Source organism: Rhinolophus sinicus, linkage group LG04 (assembly GCF_036562045.2).
Source record: "Rhinolophus sinicus isolate RSC01 linkage group LG04, ASM3656204v1, whole genome shotgun sequence".
Taxonomy (NCBI): Eukaryota; Metazoa; Chordata; class Mammalia; order Chiroptera; family Rhinolophidae; genus Rhinolophus; species Rhinolophus sinicus.
The window spans coordinates 129,510,656-129,530,194 of NC_133754.1; the positions used below are offsets into that span (position 1 = coordinate 129,510,656).

General features: G+C 37.6%; 1 protein-coding gene across 12 annotated transcripts in view; it reads left to right on the top strand.

The window, feature by feature from the left end:
* The window catches only part of FREM1 (FRAS1 related extracellular matrix 1), a 162,190-nt gene that overhangs the window by 134,558 nt on the left and 8,093 nt on the right, over positions 1–19,539 (top strand). For 7 of the 12 annotated variants that reach the window (XM_074330367.1, XM_074330363.1, XM_019739183.2 and 4 more), the window contains 8 exons: positions 144–273; positions 2,886–2,958; positions 8,321–8,470; positions 9,962–10,200; positions 10,933–10,980; positions 11,405–11,569; positions 11,742–11,870; positions 13,191–13,306. In XM_074330367.1, coding sequence (XP_074186468.1) covers positions 144–273; positions 2,886–2,958; positions 8,321–8,470; positions 9,962–10,200; positions 10,933–10,980; positions 11,405–11,569; positions 11,742–11,870; positions 13,191–13,306 — 1,050 coding nt within the window. The remainder of the gene's footprint in view (positions 1–143; positions 274–2,885; positions 2,959–8,320; positions 8,471–9,961; positions 10,201–10,932; positions 10,981–11,404; positions 11,570–11,741; positions 11,871–13,190; positions 13,307–19,539) is intronic. The other 5 variants (XM_074330366.1, XM_074330370.1, XM_074330368.1 and 2 more) reach the window with 5 other exon arrangements.

The window sequence follows — 19,539 nt, forward strand, 5'->3', positions numbered from 1 at the left end:
AGAAATTTTTAGCATTGGTGTAAGCTAATGAACCACTTTGTCACCATGAGGTGAACCAGTGGTTCAGTCTCCTACCCGGGAAAGGATCCCTATAGGCATTTACTATACGTATCTTATGATTTTCCCTTTTCTTTTTCTTTCAGTTTGGAACTGAAGTGGTCTCATATTGAATGGTCACAGACTGAATATGAGGTCTGTGAGAATGTGGGCATGTTGCCCTTGGAAGTTACCAGAAAGGGCTATTCCATGGACTCCGCTTTTGTGAGTGTAAAGGTAACAACTCTAAAATGTAAACTTAAGCTAAAACTTAAGTGGCTGGCTGCTTGGTGCCTTGGATTATTTTCTTAGAAAAAATTAGAGTAACCAAGGACATTTAAAGTTGCAGGAATGCCACACTCTTCTGGAGATTCTAAGTACAAAATCCCCTGGTTCCTCCACCTGTTATCTAACTTCATTAGCTCTTAGATATGATATTGCGAACCCATTTTTAGTTTTTCAATCTGGTCGTTAAGTCTTACAGTTTGATTTCACAGGAAGATAGGTCCAATTTGGTGAACTTGGGCCAAACTCTACTTGAGAAAAAAATAAAAAGTCGTGTGCAAGACATTCTGTGGGGTAGCCAGAGCAAATTTCAGTCCACAGATGGCTTTCTCGTAGTATACACCAGGATCACTTCCTGGTCTCAGGGAATGAGGAAAACCAGGGCACAGACTTATCTTAAGAGTCCCCAAGGGGTACAAAATTAAGAGAGCATATATCAATACAGGTACCCTGAACTATAAGACATTTTCAGTAATCACTTTTGAATGAGTCGACTTGCTATTCTTTTTCACTGCCATGGACCTTGAAGCACAACCTATGGTTTCTAGAATTGAAGGATTTTTAGAAGTCCCTGTCACAGGAGCACTTCAAGAGAATGAAAGCATGAAAAACTATTATGTACTAACAAGAGCAAATAAGCCTTAAGACTCCCTCCTCAATCTAATGAAAAGGGCACTGATATTAGCTGCTGGAAAAAATAGCAACTCAGTCAAGTCTCAATTACAATAGTAAATTCAAATCACCTTCAGAGCCTTGTGCACCTAAACTCTGCCGTATCCAGACTCAGTATTTATCTGTTCTGTGGACACAGGCTCGTTTCCCCAGATCTGTAGGTGCCTTATTGTTATTAAAACATTAGACAACTTGGTATACCCTATAGTTTTCCAGCAGATTGTTTATGGAAAAAGAAAGAATCTGCCTGGATGGTTTTCTAATAGTGCTCTGCTCCTCCATAGAAAGCACCATATGCTCGAGTCTGGAGTTTTGGGCCACACTACCATTCACCTTGCCAGATAGAAAGAACCTACGTGGTGTGACATAGAACCTTTTGTCTACTTAAGCTGAATGCACACCATGAACCTGCCAGCTGGGTGCGCAAGGCCTTCAGCAAACAGCCCTGAGTCCTTCACTGACGACTCTACCCACAGCACACAGCCTGTCGCTGTATTTATCCAGAGTTCATTGGCAGCTTGACTAGGAGCAGGGAAAGAGAAAGCACTTTTACTTGTGTTATTTGTCCTGGTTTGAATCATGCACCTTCATCGGACTGATTTCTCCAATCGCTTTGCCTCAGACCATCCTTTTTCCTACATAGGATTCCGTAAACTCAGTGGTGATAAATACTAGGTAATTGCACGTGCAAGTACCATGCGGAGATGTGTAACTCCCAGCATATGGCAGGTACAGGTGTACAATGGGCTGCCTTTCCACAAAGAAAGGTGTTTCATGAGGAGCCTTGGCACTGTAGGCAAAGAGCAAATGGGAGCTGAGGAGGTAATATCCTTCGTGAGCAAAATGTTTCCACTGCAGACCCACTGGCAGGTGTTAGGGCTTTTGATTAGAAATGGAGATAATGTCTGAGGCCGTAGAAATAGGAATTTTTACGTTAATTGTGTGTTTCATTCCTTTGTAAAAAAGTGAAGAAATATATTTAACCCACTTTCCCCACCATCTTAAACATCTAAAAAAGTGCAAAAGTAACAGCTGTCTATTGAGCTTATACTTGGTTCTCATTCGATGACCTCTTTTTTTAAACCAGCCAAGGATTCTTAATATGTGTAGGCTCCCTCGAAGGGAGGTGAAGCCATGAATTTAGAGCCCTAAAATCAACTGGTTTTTAGCCCTGAGGGTAGGGAACCGGGAGACAGTCAATAACCTCATTAGACTGGAGTGATTTTTTTTTTTCTTCTGTTTTACATCTTACTTGATGGAACCTCTAAAGCTCTCAGTTCTGGATGTGGATTGCCTTGTGGAGCTGTTCAGGTCTGTTATTCCCATAAAGCCCTCATTCATGTCTGTGAAGAGGGATGGTTTCATCCAGACAGGAAAATGGAGCAGACTTGTATTAGTTCATCTAGTCTAACGGCTTTCGGTGCCATGGAGCTCGCAGGAGACCTCAGAGCTCACGGACAGATCAGCACCCACGCTGTCGGGAGCGCCTGCGTTTTCTTCTCCTCTTCACTGTTCCCCTTCCCTTTCCTCAGAGGCACTATTTTAGAACAAGGTTTAGGTGAAGGGAAGGAAACAAAATAAATTCATATTCATAAAAAAGAGCAAAATATTTTTTAAAAATTCACATTACTTTCTCCAATTACTGAATCATTTAGAAAGGAGAAGCAAAAAAAAAAATAGTTTTACTTTAATTGATATTAGTCTAGAAAAAAGTTAACTTTAAGGAAGATCCATGTAACTTGGATCAAAAATGGTTTATATAATAAAAAAATGTTATGTTAAAAATAGATTTTAAGAATATGAATTTAGTCTAGTATGAGACTAGACTGGGCATTTCTCTGTGATAGAATATTTATTTTTATTAAAAAAAGACATTTTGTTTCTGCTTTAAGGTCAAACAAGTGTCAGCTGCAGTTGGAAAAGATTTCACCATGACTCCATCTAAACTGATTCAATTTGACCCAGGTACGTTTTGTGTCTACAGTTTATTTCATGTTTTTGTAAGGAAATCTGGCGATTTTGGAGAAGACAGAATATTAGGCAAATTCAGCCAACTAGAAACTCCTCAGGGAACCATATCACCCCACAACAAGAGAGATCAGTTTGGACTTGATTGCCCCTTATATTTTATTTTATTACAGGTGGATAATTATTTTAAATGAGAAGATCATAGCAAATAAAAAGTATAAAATATCAAAACAAACATCCAAAAATCCAGGAAAAAATAATGTTTAAAAAATTATTTGAAGTCCTGACACAAAGCTGAAATGATTTAATTGCCTCATATTTTGATATTCATATAGAATGTTATATTCATATAGATTCCTAAAGGGCATTTCTAAATTATCTCTCTTAGAATAGGTTGATCTGAGGAGATTCCAGGAGAAATTATTATTTAATTAGTACATATTTTGCATTAGATCTCTGGAAAAATTTTGGTAGGAACAAAAGGGAGTACAAAAGGATGGTGCCTGTTCTCAAGGATGGGAAATACAGACATGAAAACAACTCACTAATAGTGCATTGGAACACAAAGGATGCGCCATTGTTTGGGCTAAGGAAATTCCTGGAAGATTTCCCAGAATTCTGAGCAGGTAAAAGAAGAAGGGGACTTTAGGCTGAAAGACCAATACACTTTAGGGGAACTGTGCCTAAAGCACCGAGGCTGGAACCATGCCTTCTTTTCCTGGCTTCTGTAGATGGGGGCAGGTAGCCCTCCCTCACTGCACTGCATGGTTCTCTCTCTTTCTTTTCTGGATCCCTGCTCTTGATCACTTGTCCAGGGCAAATGGAAAAGGCCTTGAGCCTCATGAGGCTTACGAGGCTTGTGGCTTTGTGGTCTCCTGTAGAGGAGGTGTTCTGCCCTGAGAACACACCACAAAATCAAAAGTCTTGCCATCGCTTGTCACTGCCACATGACGTTTCAGGCAAAGGCAAAACAAAATAGCCAGAATACCATCACCACTCCAACATGGACAACTTTAATCTAAACACACAAAAAATTGCCTTTCTGCAGTTTACCCCAAGTTACCTGATGTTTGATGACTGTATTTGTTTGCGAGGGCTGCCCTAACGAAGTACCACAAACTGAGTAGCTTTAAAACAGAAATTTCTTTTCTCACAGTTCCGAAGGCTAAAAGTTGAAGTTCAAGGTGTTGGCAGGTTGATTGCTGCTGAGAGCTGTGAGGGAGAGAGACTGTTCCATGACTCTTTTCTGTGCTCTTGTGGTTTGCTGGAATTTTTGGTGTTCCTTGGCTTCTGCTGTCTTCATGTCCATACTGGTGTTCTCCTTGTATGTGTGTCTCTGTTCAAATTTCTTCTTTTTATAAGGACACCAGTCATATAGATCAGAGACCATACTCTAGCAATAAGACTTTCTCTTAATTCATCTGCAAGGACCTTATTTCCAAATAAGGTTACATTCTGAGGTGCTGGGAGTTAGGATTTCAACATATGGATTTTTAAGTGACACAATTCAACCTACCCCAATGAGCCTTATATTTGACATACAAGAACCCAAATATTGTTATTGGCCTCCTCCTGTGATATTTAAGTTGGTGACTTTCATAAGTTTGTTCCTCAGGCTGACCAAACTTTGTGAAAAAGAGCTATTACCATTATGTATTTGATGTTTACCTTCGGGCTGCTGCAGGCTCTTGTGTTTTGGTCAATCCTAAAACGAAAGGGTTTGATGTGTTTGCCCTGGGTCGTTTCTGTACTTCATGTTAAGACAGTTCCAACCTTTCCACTTTTTGAGAGCCAAGACTCTGTCATATGTCATCTCTATCATTTGAGGTCTGTTTGTTACAAGCCTATAAGTGATTTTGGCTTTTAATAGATTTGAGTCACCCACCCAGTGCTCTGTTTGGGTTGATAGGAACTAGAATATATCACACTAGATGAATCTCTTAAAGCTACTTTTTTGAAGATTTCACTGGATAAGATAAATGCCCATTTGTCTAGAAGACTTTATATTCTATTTTTGAGTAAATACTAATGACTTCTAAGGGTTGTAAATAGTAATGATTTTTAGAGATTATTTAGACATGTTAAGAACAAAAATAAACATATCTTATAAATGAAAAAGAAACAACACGTGGCTGTTCATTGTTTTGGAACTTATTAGCCAGAAACAGTTTCATAAACTGAAGTCTTACTTAAGAGAATTTTTAAGTTCCCCATATCCACAGGTCCTGCAAATATTTATTTACTCCCATGTTGTTAATCCTGGTCTTTTTTGGGTCTGCTGTCTCCATCCCCAGCTCTACCCCTTTTGCCCAAAGCAATCTGTTCAAGTCTTTAAAAACAGCAGTTTCCATGATTGGTGAAGAGAGTGAGAAATCAAAGAGAGTGGGATATTATACGGTTTAAGAACCCTTGGGAGGCAGCGGGAGAGAAACCGAGTGACTTTTCAGGCTAGTGAGCTATACTCAAGTAAGCTTGCCTTGTAGTCATTGTACCAAGCCAAAAACTAATCCTGACTACTTTATATTCAGCTTTTGTGACTAACCTTGAGTTTAAGTGTAAATATTCTTAAGAAAACGATTGTTTTCTTTTAAAATATGTGTTCTTGAAAGGTTTGCCACATTCTTAGTTGAGACTTCATCATTCCTAACAGTCAAAATATTTCCCTAAGGAACAGATCTCGAATGTGGTATTTACTAAAAAACATCAAGAAAAATGTCTTTCAATGGTGAAATCTGCTTTGCAGGAAAATATGCAGGAATTGACCTACTCTGTAAAGTGGGACATGTCTGCATAAAATGACACCTTCTCTCTCCTCTTCAGCACCTTTTGTTTTATGGGAACATGGGGCCAGTTCAAGCCTTCTGAAAATACTTATAATCTCAGTAATTTAACAAATACTTTGCACCTTGAAAGTGGGAAAGGAAGAAAAAGAAAAAGCAAGAAAGTCTTACTTCCAATCTCATTAATGTAAAAAAGTTGGTTCTATGTGCACACCTGGTAGGCATAGAAACAAAGTTGAAATGCAGGCAAACAAATCAGAAGCACTTACATGAAACTTGGAATAGATTTTTTCTAACCATCTGTTTCTACTCCATAATGTCTTACAAAAAATTGTAAGGTTTTCTAGGGGTGGGCGGGGGAAAGGAGATGTACTATAATTTTAAAAAATTCTTACAGCAAGAGGGCAATTGGTTAGGCTTGGAAATATTTTTTTTGTGTTGGATTTTTATTTGAACACTGCTTAACTCCATGGGCTTTGAGAGTCAAAATAGTTCTCTGAATAGTGAAAATCTTAGTTTTCATATGCTTTCTTCATTGTCCAGCCTCTTATCTCTTTATGCCAGTTTTATTACTGCAGCTGTCTGTTTATTACTGCAGCTTCTCTGCCTGGGCCCCTAAATCTCCCCACATAACACTTTCAGTTTCATTTTTTCCAAGATGTACGTTTTTCAAGAGTTTTCCCTGTTGCCTTTGGTTTAAAGTCTGAATCCAGCCACCGAGTTAGTGTCCAGGACTGTGGGCAATCTGGCTACAAACTGCTACTGTGGCCTTGCCATTTCCTAGTCACTTCTGTGCCCTCTCTATTCCTACCAGCTAGTCTGCTCAGCCTTCCCTGACCAAGGCTTCTGCTTTGCTATCCTCTTGCCTTTGCTTTTGTTGTTTTCCCATTTCCTCCCTCCAGATCCTTCCACCTCTGGAGCCCACATACATGTAGTACGTACCATCTATTGTGTGTCTTTTGGAAGCTAGTCATACATAGCCTTGAATAATTGACTTTTCTGGTCCATACATCTTGTCTCTTCGAAGAAGTTTTAAATTCCTTTATGTCAGGGCTTGCTTATGTTATACCTCTGGTATTCTCCATAGCATCGAAAGCAAAGGTAATTACATAATAGTTACAAATTAATGTATTTTGATGAATTGATTTATCCATCCATGGGGTGGGACTTATAAAATATTTTATATTAGCTGCTTCAGCTTCTGTTTTTGCAAAGACTATGAAAGTCGTTGTTTTAAGAACTCAGTTGATACTGAAAGCCTAACAAATGAGCTGTTAGCTTATTTTTTTAATACAATTATGTCAAATACTTTTTTTTTTTCCTTTTAAGTGCAGCCAAGTGAAGGGTAAGTAAACAGTTTCATCTTTCCATTGGATTCGGCTGTGAATAGATGAGACTTTGATTAGATCATGAAATGTATAACGACATACCTTCAGGAAGGAGGCCATCATATAAACTGCACCACTGAGAGGCACAAATCTGTCGGAAAAAATCTGCAAAGAGAAAAGTACTCAGATTCTCAGAGGCTAGAAATGAAATGTTTAACTCCTTATATAAAAGGGTTGATAGGAATAAAAGCACTCAAATAGCCAAGGAGTAAGGTTTTCAAAACTTAGTCCTAGAAGGTTAAACCATAACTTTATTGTCTTTGTTTTCCTCTTAAACTTGAGCCTTCTTTCTCCACTAAACAGGTATTTTCTTTTCTTCCTGCCACCACTTTTTTTTTAAAAAAATAAACTCAGGGGTATGTCCTATAATCTACATCATGGAAAATGGCCAGCTTTAGACAGTCTCAGAAGTTTCTCCCACCTTTAATATTTTGTGTTTCGGGGGTTGATTTGCTTCCTGTCTGAGTGGTGGTAGGCTGGCTGGGGATATGTTTGAATAATCCAAATGGTTTTGTGTTATGTTCACAAAGTTACTATAAACCAAGTTTGATTGTAACTCCACAAACAGAGGCAGACAGAGAAAAAAACAAGAGGGCTCAGTCTATTTCTACAACTCCCATCCCATAAATTCTCTCTAGGAGACTATCAAACTACTGAGTATGACATCATCAGCAAAAGAATTTGCAGGCTAGAAGGATCTCAGGAAGTGGGGCAGCCGATAGAAGCAGCTGTCTGTAGAAATCAATCATTTCAAGGGTTCCATGAATAGCACAAAGTACCATCCGATAATCACTTCTAACTGTCTGTATCAACATCTTAAGAGTTTTGAAACTATTAAGCTTTTTAGATTGCAGTACTTGTTTATTCCTAAGAAGAGAAGGGGCAGGTTGGGAAAAAATTAAGTCTTGGATCTCATCTACTAACCGTTTTTTTGTTCATCCCTTGCAAAATGCAGCTTACTTTTTTCTGTTACAGTGTTTGCATTTAAACGGAATCATCATTGTCCAGGAACAAATGTGGTCTTTTCATGTTATTTGGGAGAACAGCAGGACGTGAGTGAGCTGGTAGCAGTACAATAGCTCACTCAGGATACTGCAGTCTAGCTGTAGACATGTTAATTAATATATTTCTCTGACACCTAGGTGATTGAAATAGCAATTAAAGAGTAATTAAAATGTTTACTTCTTGTAGGAATGTCAACTAAGATGTGGAATATAGCAATTACCTATGACGGATTAGAGGAAGATGATGAGGTCTTTGAAGTAATTCTGAACTCCCCTGTGAATGCAGTTCTTGGCACAAAGACAAAAGCTGCAGTGAAAATTTTGGACTCAAAAGGAGGTATTCTTTTGATCCTCATCTTGAAATCAGGAGCAATCCTGGCACTGTAGCTGCTTGCTTTCAACAGCCAATGTGCTTGATAATGCCTTCACATCAAAAATGCTTAATTTTTTGTCAAGAAAGCAACCTCAGCCATGATGTAGGCCCTTTATTCTGGTTTCTGCTTCATGCAGTTTTCCTCCTGCTAAGAACTATCGGTTCAGAAAAGCAACAAGTCAGTGCCATAGTTGGTTTTTTTCCTACCGGTTTGTTGTTCTCACCAAGGGGGAAACAATGTTGGTGAGAATCAATCGACAATTATTTTTCCCCAGAGTTTGTAGGGCTGTAATTATCTTCCTCTGTTAAAGAGAGCTCTGAATGCCTAAAATCTGAGACCCCAATGGAATGTGACTAGGAAAGGCGTAAAAGAGGAAGGAATGGGAGAAAAATAGATGTGAAAGATGCAGCTGGCTTGGGGATTCAGGAGCAGCTAGAAAATATTAATGAATAATAACCTTGGGTTGCAGAGCCAAATATAATAGTTCCTGGGTAGTATATGCTAAAGAACAACCTGTGAACTCAATAAAACAAAAACCAACCAAAGTCCTTGGTGCTTTGATTTTTTGTGTGTGTGTGTGTCTGCCAAATGCTTTGTACTTATTTGTCTATTTAGCATTTGACAACTGCCCAGGTACCATGCTTGCTCTTATATCCCTGTTTTTATACCTGTTATACCCTGTAGTCCCTATATTTTCCTTATCTGAAATCTGTTATCTCCTCCTCTTTTTCTTTTATAATACTCACATTTTCACAGCATCTCTCCCCACCACCTTTCCTCACTAAATTTATTTCTTTTTCAGTAGAATTTTCTGTTTTATGTACATCAAGTACATAAAGCACATGAAGTACACACTTTACACTTGAAGTACAAAATATCCAGACGGGGGTTCTGGTTTTAGATTATTTTCATACTAATTGGCAATGTTTCCAATAGAAGTAGCTCCATTAAGATTTACTGGATCTTTGTCCTGTAGCGGTTGAATGCTAATTTTTAAAACTGTTACTTGATTTCACTGATATGTTCAAACAATTTCAGTTTCTACCTCTAGGAGACTGGGGAAAGAATAATAACTTGGAAGTGTTTGTGGAATGATACTTGATCAGTGAATATACCTGATATATTGAGGAATACTAGAATATGAAGAGAAGTGAGGCTGTTGTGGTAAAAGCATATGATATGATTATAAAATCCCACAGAGTGATTTTCATCTGTGGTTTGTGAAATCAATTTCATGACTTTATAATCACCCTGTAGCTGTGCAGAAGGGCACAGCTTTCCTGGATGGAAACTGATGAAGACTAAAGGAGTTCCTGGCAAATGGCAAAAAGGCAACATCTGGTGGGAAAACCATCCATCTAAGTTTAATGACAAGCTGCTCCAGGGGCTGTGTGGATGTGATCACTTATCTGTTTGTGTAAAATGAACTGACCTGCCATCTTACATGCCTCCAGGACAGTGCCATCCTTCATATTCCTTCAACCCAAACAAGCACAAAGCATGGAAGAAGGGCATTTGGCCCCCGCTGTTCCCAGGGTCTTCCTCACACACCACTTCTGGTTCTTTTCATCTGGAAAGAAGACCTCTTCCATCTTCCAAGCGGCTCGCCGTTGCCAGGGGAGACACCCCACAGGGCTTTGATTCTACAGATCTTTATGGACTAAAGCTTAGGACCCAAGGGAATGGCAAAACAGTAAGGATGGGCAACTTTGGGGATTTGATGTGAGGGGTACATATCAAAAGAATCTAAAGTTATTATTAATGTTAACAAGTATTCTGAAACACTGAAGAAGCTGTTTTGATTCTCCCAGTGAGTGGGGGCCATGGTTCCTCGCATGGTCATGAAGTCCCTTTGGTATATATTAGGTTGGTGCAAAAGTAATTGCGGTTTTTGCAATTGTTTTTTTGCCTTTTAAACTGCAATTTCTTTTGCACCAACCTAATACAAATAACATAATGCTGCCCCAATTCATTTGAGGTGATAGATATACTGACTCATCCAGATGATTTCTGCTTTGGTTCTTTTTGTGATCAAGACAGGGAATGACCAGTGGCCCTAGAATAGAATGAGATTAAGCAATCTACTTGAGTGTGGAAACCATGGCTTTGACTTTATAGCGTAGCATTCTAACCAGGCACACAATCATGAGTATGTGTGTGTGTGTTCTTGGACCTCTGTGTACTGTAGATGTACCAACAAAATAAGAAAGTCTTTTCTCCCTAACTGGGGCTATGAATATATGCATCAACATTGATAAGTTGTGATTAGGTCCAGTGATTTTTAAAAGTCCAATGATTTGGGCATGGAAGATTTTGAGAAACATATGTTTTAAAAATTTTTCCAATATTAACAGGATCTTACTAGATGGGTTTTACCCTATTGCTAATGATTATTCAAGCCAACTTTGTTCTGTGTTAATTTCAGGTTCATCCATCCTCTGTTTATAGAAATGGAACAGACATCATCTATAATGTAAGTATAGTTTGAGAGAATTGCTAACTTTCTTGTATTTATGGATAAAAATATTTGCTGAATCTATTTTTTTATGTCTTCTATAAATTTCTCAAAAGTTAGTATAAGACTTGGTATTATATTATATTATATTATATTATATTAAGACCCGGTCTTATATAAAATAAGACCGGGTCTTATATTAATTTTTGCTCCAAAAAACGCATTAGATCTGATTGTCCAGCTAGGTCTTATTTTCGGGGAAACACTGTAAATTTCAAAAACTTGATTTGAAATTTGTTTTAGAGGATTGGGTGGTCAGAAAAATAAACAACTTTTTGCTTTTATTCAGTTTTTGAATTGCTCATTTTTACAACAAATCTTTTTGTTTGCTATCTTGGTGTTTTTTTATTTTATTTTTATTATTGTTTGTTGATTTCCTCAGTATCATGGAATGGTTTCCCTGCAATTGGAGGATGACAGGTCCCCAGCTCACAGAGGAAACACCAAAGTATCCATTATTAGTCAGCCACAAAAGACAATCAAAGTGGCAGAACTGCCTCAAGCAGATAAGGTGGAATCCACAACTGACTCACACTTCCCCAGACAGGTATGAAAATCTTTTTCTTCCTATTCACCTTACAGCAAGCTGTTTGCTGGGCCATAAAGCTTAAGGACAGTTTACTCAACACAAATGCTACTCAACAAATGAAGACCTAAAGGAGGTAAGTCAGTCATCACTGTACATTAAGTTAAATTTCAATTGTCTTTCCTTCTTATAGAGCCATTTGCCCACATTTCCAAAGAACTGCACACTGGAATTGAAAGGACTCTTCCACCTTGAAGAAAGCCTCCAAAAGCTGTATAAGTGCAATGGGATTGCCTGGAAAGCTTGGAGCCCCCAAACCAAGGTTGGACACAGGCTGAATTGCCAAATACCTTTACTTGCCATATGCCCTGCGATATGCGGTATGATCAAACAATACGGTGAATGTTTAAATTAAAAATATATATATTACAGTAAAAGACACATTGCTGTTACTCCCCCTCAAAATACTCTCCCTCACTTCAAACACACTTATCCCATTGTTCTTGCCACTTTCTGAGGCAGTTCTGGAAGTCCTCTTTCGTGAGTGTCTTTAGTTGTGCTGTCATGGCTGCCTCGATGTCCTGTATCGATTCAAAACGTTTTCCTTTCATGGTCATTTTGACTTTGGGGAAGAGCCAGAAGTCTCTTGGTGCCAGATCTGGAGAATAAGGTGGATGAGGACACACCATAATGTTTTTATTTGACAGAAATTGCCATATACCAGAAGCCATGTGTGACATGGAGCCTTTCCATTGTGATCAACAAATACAGTGAATGCTGCTGCCGAGTGCCATCCAACGGAAAGGCAGGATCTTCAATACAAGAAGCAGCATATCGAACCTTAGTAACAGTCAGTCAGGTGTGAACTCTGGTTGAGAGAAGGTATGTTATAAAGTGTGCCGTAAATCATCCTCCATCATGACAATGCTCCGTGTCACACACTGCTTCTGGTTTATGGCAATTTCTGTCAAATAAAAGCATTACAGTGTGTCCTCATCCACCTTATTCACCAGATCTGACACCATGTGACTTCTGGCTCTTCCCCAAAATAAAGATGATCCAGGGCATCGAGGCAGCCATGGCAGCACTACTAAAAACACGAAAGATTTCCAGAACTTCTTCAGAAAGTGATAAGAACCGTGGGATATGTGTGTTCGAAGCGAGGAGGAGTATTTTGAAGGGGATTAATGGCAATGTGTCTTTTACTGTAACAAACTTTTTCAATTTAAACATTCACTGTATTGTTTGATCGTACCTTGTAAGATGGCAGGGAGGAAATGATCTGTCAACTCATGCTACTTCTTCCTGCCCTTGTTACACTTTAAAGACGAGGGGGAAAAATGATGCAGGGGTGTTTTAAAAATCACATGAACACACTGGTTATATCAATACAATTTAAAAATAATTTGTTTCATTATCAGAATGCCACAGGTATAGAATTGAAACATTGCCAACTTTAGTAGTGTTTTCTGTAAGAAGCCATTGTATTTCTCAAGGTGGAGAATTGGGATTAGGGCTGACTTCCTTTCTGGTGACAAAGCTACTCTATTTAAATTAGGAGACTCATAGGATTCTTTATGTTGAGAACAGGCTGTAGACTGTGAAGACCATTATGATGTGAACATGGGCAACTATTTTTCAGGAGGTAGAAGACAAATCCTGCCCAGCTGGGTGGCACCATCACTCAGGCTACTGCCACTCCTTGATCACAGAGCAACAAGGCACCTGGAGCACAGCTGCCCAAGCTTGCAGGGAACAGTAAGAAACCTTGTTTCAAATTTGACTGTCTTCTTTCCTACTGTTTCTCTATTTTCTCATGGAACTGTAGGGGTGCTTCATTCATTCAAGTGTTGGGTGTCCAATACCTACCCTTGGCGTTGTTAGGAGGCCAGAGAGAGTTCTGAAGTTCAGAATGGATTTGGGACTGACCTTTGATTTAGCTCTTTTATGTTAAGATTATAGCACTACCACAACTCTATTTTTTAGCCTCTCCATCTCAATCTTTTGAAGAAAGTCAGAAGGAGATTTTCTGAGTCAGCAGCATTGCAGGTTCTAGCTTTTTTTTCATTAAATAGGAATTCCTATTCATTGATTTGAAAATATAGCAATGAAAGGTCTTAGCATCAGACCTATGATAACATAAGGGGCATTGATGATTATGAAACCAGACAGGTTGGACAAAGTGTCACTGGGTAATGGAACACTCAATGAAGGATGGCTTGTGGTTCAAAAATGACAACAAAATTAACCTAGTTCAGAAGGACTTTAAAAATGCATAAATAACTACCCCTGACCCTCCTGTTTTGCGTACCTGGATATTATCCAAAACAATTCAATTAGGCTAATATGCACATGGCTGTAAATTGAGACTAGAGAAGTCCCTGGTGGATATCAGTCAGATCTTGCACTTTATCAAATTTAAAAAGTTATGCTCATCTAAAATCGCTAATAAGAAAATGAAAGGACAAATCACATTTGGGAAAAGCTAATCTCAAATCATATATCTGATAAAGGTCTTGAATCTTGAAAATACAAACAACTCCTACAAATTAATTACAAAAAGACAACCTGACAAAAAAATAGCAAATGACTTGGAGACTTCACAAGAAAAGATATACAATTGGTCGTTAAGTACATGAAAAGGTGCTCACCACCATTAGACATCAGGGAAAAGCAGGTGAAAATCAGAATGAAATATCACTTTACACGCACTAGAATAGTTAAAATCATAAAGACTGACAATACCAAATGTTGTAGAGCAAATGGAATTCTAATGTATTGTTGGTCGAAGTGTAAAATGGTATTACCACTTCGTAGAACTGTCTGGTAGTATCTTAAAAAGTTACATGCATCTATCCTGTGACCTACCAATTTACCCTAGGTATTTACCCAAGAGAAATAAAAATATGTGTTCAAATAAAAAGGCATTCACAAAAATTTATTTTTCTTTCTTCCTTCCTTTCTCTCTCTCTCTCTCTCTCTCTGTCTGTCTCTTTCTTTTTTTAAATTTGGAGATCTAATTGGCTTTATTAAGCATTCATGAATTGGGCAGCATCCCCATTTAGCAACTAAAAAGGCACTCCCACAAAAATTTCATAGCAACCTTTTTTTTTTAATTGGGGGAGGGGAACAGGACTTTATTGGGTAACAGTGTGTTCTTCCAGGACTTTTTTTTTTCCCAAGTCAAGTTGTTGTCCTTTCAATCTTAGTTGTGGAGGGCGCAGCTCAGCTCCAGGTTCTGTTACCATTGTTAATTGCAGGGCGCGCAGCCCACCATCCCTTGTGGGATTCGAGGAATTGAACCGGCAGCCTTGTGGTTGACAGCCTGCTGGCCCATGTGAGAATTGAACCAGCAGCCTTCGGAGTTAGGAGCATAGAGCTCTAACCTCCTGAGCCACTGGGCCGGCCCCCATAGCAACCTTTTTCATAATAATAATAGTTTGGGTCATTTGTCTTTTTGGTACTGATTTATAGGAGTTGTTTATATTTTCTACATCAAAAGGGAATACTGTAGATAATTTTTTTGATAAATTATTTTATAAACAATAATGGAATGAACTATTGAAACCTCCAACAAGGTGGATAACTCTCAAAAACATTATGTACAGAGGAAGCAGCCCAACTAACCTATTAGTTGGTGTTAGAAATACAAAAACAGCTATCTCTGGCAGGAATTGCGGTGTGACTAGAGTGATGGAACTCTTCAATCTTTTGCTCTGGCTGGTTGTTGACATAAATATATATACTATGGTCAAAAATCATCAAATTGAATACTTTAAAATTTATGCATATTTTTTGCATGTAAATTATACTTAGATTTTTAAAAAGCTAATAGAATATTTCAAAAGTATATTTAAAAACTGGTCAAATCAACCATCCTTCATTGATTGTATTTCAAGTCCTAAGTATAAGGTACTATAGAGGTTAGTCAGTGGCCTGAAGGTTTTTTTGATTACTTGGTGGTATAAAATAAGTTAAAATTTTTAAAAAATCTTATGGATAATCATTGCTTAAATACATACATGAGGTCTGGCAATTAAGTTCACGAAATCATCCTAGAAAAAGTGCTACATACCTCATTGCTGAATATCACTATGGTCACCTTTGATGTACTCCCCTTGGGAAGCTATGCACTGATGCCTGTGCCTAGTTCATCCTTCATAGCAATTTTGGAACTCTTTTTTGGGAATGGTCATCAGAGCTGTCGTCATATTACCCTCGATGCCCTGAATGTCATCAAAATGTCTTCCTTTCAATATTTCCTTTATCTTTGGGTAAAGAAAGAAGTCATTGGGGGCCAGATCAGGTGAGTGGGGAGGGTGTTCCAATTCAGTTATTTGTTTACTGGCTAAAAACTCCCTCAGAGACAGTGCTGTGTGAGCTGGTGCATTGTTGTGATATAAGAGCCATGAATTGTTGGTGAAAAGTTCAGGTCATTTTTGTTTAACTTGTTCACACAGCCTTTTCAGCACTTCCAAATAGTAAACTTGGTTAACTGTTTGTCCAGTTGGTACAAATTCATAATGAATAATCCCTTTGATATATATTTTTTAAAAAACGGTTTAGCAACATCATTGTAACAAGTTCACGATCCTAATTGTCATACTTCAGTATTCCCATAATGCTATATGTGAAAGAACAATTAAGACATTCTTCCACCGAAATAACCAGGCACCCTTGTTGTTGTTACGGGTCATTGAGTTGGCTCTGACTCCTTGAGACCCAGTGAATGAGTGATGTCCACACGGCCTCTCCTCCTGTCCTCCTGTCCTCACGGCCCTGCTCAGCCCCTGCAGATTCATGCCTATGGCTTCTTTCATGGAGTCAATCTATCTCATGTTGGGCCTTCTTCTCTCCCTGCTGTCTTCTATTTTTTTCCCCTAGAATTATTGTCTTTTCCAAAGAACGCTGTCTTCTCATGATGTGTCCGTGTAGGACAGCTTCAGTTTTGTCATTTTTGCCTCCAGTAATGTTTTGGGATTAATTTCCTCTAGGACCCACTTGTTCATCTTTCTGATGGTCCAAGGTTCAGAGGTCCTACCTTTATTTAAAGTTTGCCTTAGGAATAGTGGGATAGGTCTTTTTTCCTCCTTAAGGAAAGGGCTTTGATTTCACAATTAGCAAGAAGATTGCAACATACTACAGATGGGAAGATACAGTTTCTCTACTGACAGTAATGAACAGGGCAAGTACAGAAGTGCAGTTATTCTCTAGCCAAGGTTATCAAGCTCAAATTGCTGCTGTGATCTATTGGTAAAATATAGATGAACAGAGCAATAGAACCCCCAAACCTCAAGTTTGAAAGCAGCCTTATTGTTCATTTTTGGGTAGTTCTCAAAGATAGCGCAAGGAAATCTAGGGGACTGTGAGTATAATAAAGCTTTACCTGGTTCTTAATGTGATGAGAAAAATGAGAATGTGTATTGAGTACTATCTTTCCATCCATTCATCGATGTTTGTGTAAGGTAATCATTCTTTTATTCTTTTAGTTTTTTGGTGTCAAAAATTATTTCTTATGAAACAATGGCAACTTATAGTAATACTGTTGATGTTTTCATGTTGACAACCCTATATTAGTCCCTCACTCTCTCTGTTTATTTTATTTTATTGATCCATCTAATTGATCTAATTGCATCTGGGTTTTAATGGTAAGACTAGTTATAAAAGGGGTTCTTCATGTATCTATTAATATTGTACAATTTACTTATCCCAATAATAAATTTAAGGCCCAAATTAACTTAAAAGCCTAGCTACTTCCTCTTGCATTTAACCTAGGATTTCATCTGCAACCTGGTTTGAAGCACCTTCATGCTGTGACCCTTTCATACTAGCCTGACCTAATTCTACAGGTGTCTTTGCCAATAATGCCCTTCCTTTTATATTGCATTCTATAGTTTACATAATTCTTCATACATAGGGGTACCAAAAAAATGTATGCAAGTGGACACTTTGGTCAATGTTGCTCAAGCAGTAGTTTGCTATAATCAGAAGTGTCTTGATGCTGATGGTAACCACTTTGAGCACCTCTAGTAATTGCAGGAGTCATCTTTTGTTGTTGGTATATATTGAGTATTATAATTGGAATAGTTTTTTCCTTTTTTAAACAGTGTATAAATTTTTTTGTCACACTCTGTGTATTAGCTTGTTTGATCCTCCCATCACCTTAGCGAGGAAAGCTGGCATTATTATCTACCTTTTACAGATAAAATCAAGGGGTTCGGGGAAGCAATATCACTTGTGCTTTGTCATACAAGCAAGTAAAAGGAACAGTAAGGACTTACTTTTCTATTATACTCTCCAGAATTAGTTCCATAAGCATAGGGGATATCTTATCTCAGGTGAATTGACAAGGACACCTATTTTAACTTTGTATGGGACTAACCTGAAGTAGGTTTTCAAAACTATGGGTTAATTTTGTATCTTTCACAACAAAGACAAATTAAGATTTTTTATTAAGTTATGGATTCTAAGTTTCCTTTGGATTAGAATCAAAGTAACTGTTCAGGGTAAACCTAAGATACAATCAAGTTCTGAGTTTATAGATTCATTCATTCAACAAATATTTATTAGGACATTATTGTAGATCAGACCACAGTTTTAAGTATTATCCCCCAGTCTTGGCCCCACAACTTAACGAAATCACTCCTCATTCATCAATGAGCTTCAGAGATATAGACACCGTAACTCTCTACATTTAGTTGTCCTATATGTCAAGTCCTAAAACCCTGCATTTTACACCATTAAAGTTGTCATACTGTCCTGATAATTTCCTCCATATTCCCTTCCCACAAAGCTCTATCAAGGATGTAAACATCGCTGAATTTAAATGACAGTATTTAGCTTTTGTGGAGTTGATGTCTTATTATAGGCTCAATTAAGAAGTTCTGTGTATCTAAATGTAATAATATGAGTTACAAGAAATATTTCTTGATTAAATATGTAACACATAAATTACACTTGGAGATAGTATAAATAGAAAGATATTTTATTCTGAAATAAACTATTATAATTAAATTGTAAAATTTCCATCTGTCCTATTAATTCAAGGAGATTACTGATCATATCTAGCAGATCAAACATGATACTATAAATAGGTTAAAAACTAATTTGTTCATATATTTTGAAGTTATTTTTATAAATTCTGTTCTCAGAGAATTGTTTAAAGCTGTGGAACAGATACTTCTTTTTACATGTAAAACTGAGAAAGTTTTCAGAAGAAATGAAAATTTTTAAGGACAGTTGGAGATTTCTCATATTTTATGTGACTAATTATATATTTATCGGTAATATAAACTCAAATTGCACATTGTCAATTCACCATATTGGTCCAGAAATTAAAACATCTGTCAAATACCATTTCTGGTAGTATTCCAGGGTATGTAAGAGAGGCAAAGAAAACATATATGGTGTGAGATTATTTTAAATATCATAAAAAGCTTCTAATTTTAAAATTTTAATGGAAAGGATGGATATGAATGTTAAGTCTGATTACATCTGTATGATACTTCAATATGCACTTTATTTCAGAAGGACAACAATGATTACCCTAAAAATAGTTAATACTAGTTATAAGCATTTCAGAAACTGTCTAGGTGCAAATGAAAAGCAAACTAATAGAAAAATAAAAGATCTCCATATTCCTTTGAATCAGTCATTCTAAGAGGAACATTTTTGGGCAGCAAGGCTACCTCCTCAGTACAGTTTTTCTCTGAACCTCAAGACTTTCCCCACCATTCAAAATGTTTTTATTCATCCTGTGGGCCTCCCTGCTTCCCTTCACCAATTACTTTTCAGGGTCATTTTATTCTTTTTTTCTCCAACCTCTTTGGCTTGAAAATAAGTATTCCTCTTGGAAGTATCAATTCCTTCTGTGATGTAAAATTTATCATTTCAATATTGCATAAGTATTTTTAGAGCTGGTTTTAGATTCTATAATTAGAATTAATATTCATCTAGTATATCTTTGATTTGGTCTCAGGGACCGTTATTCA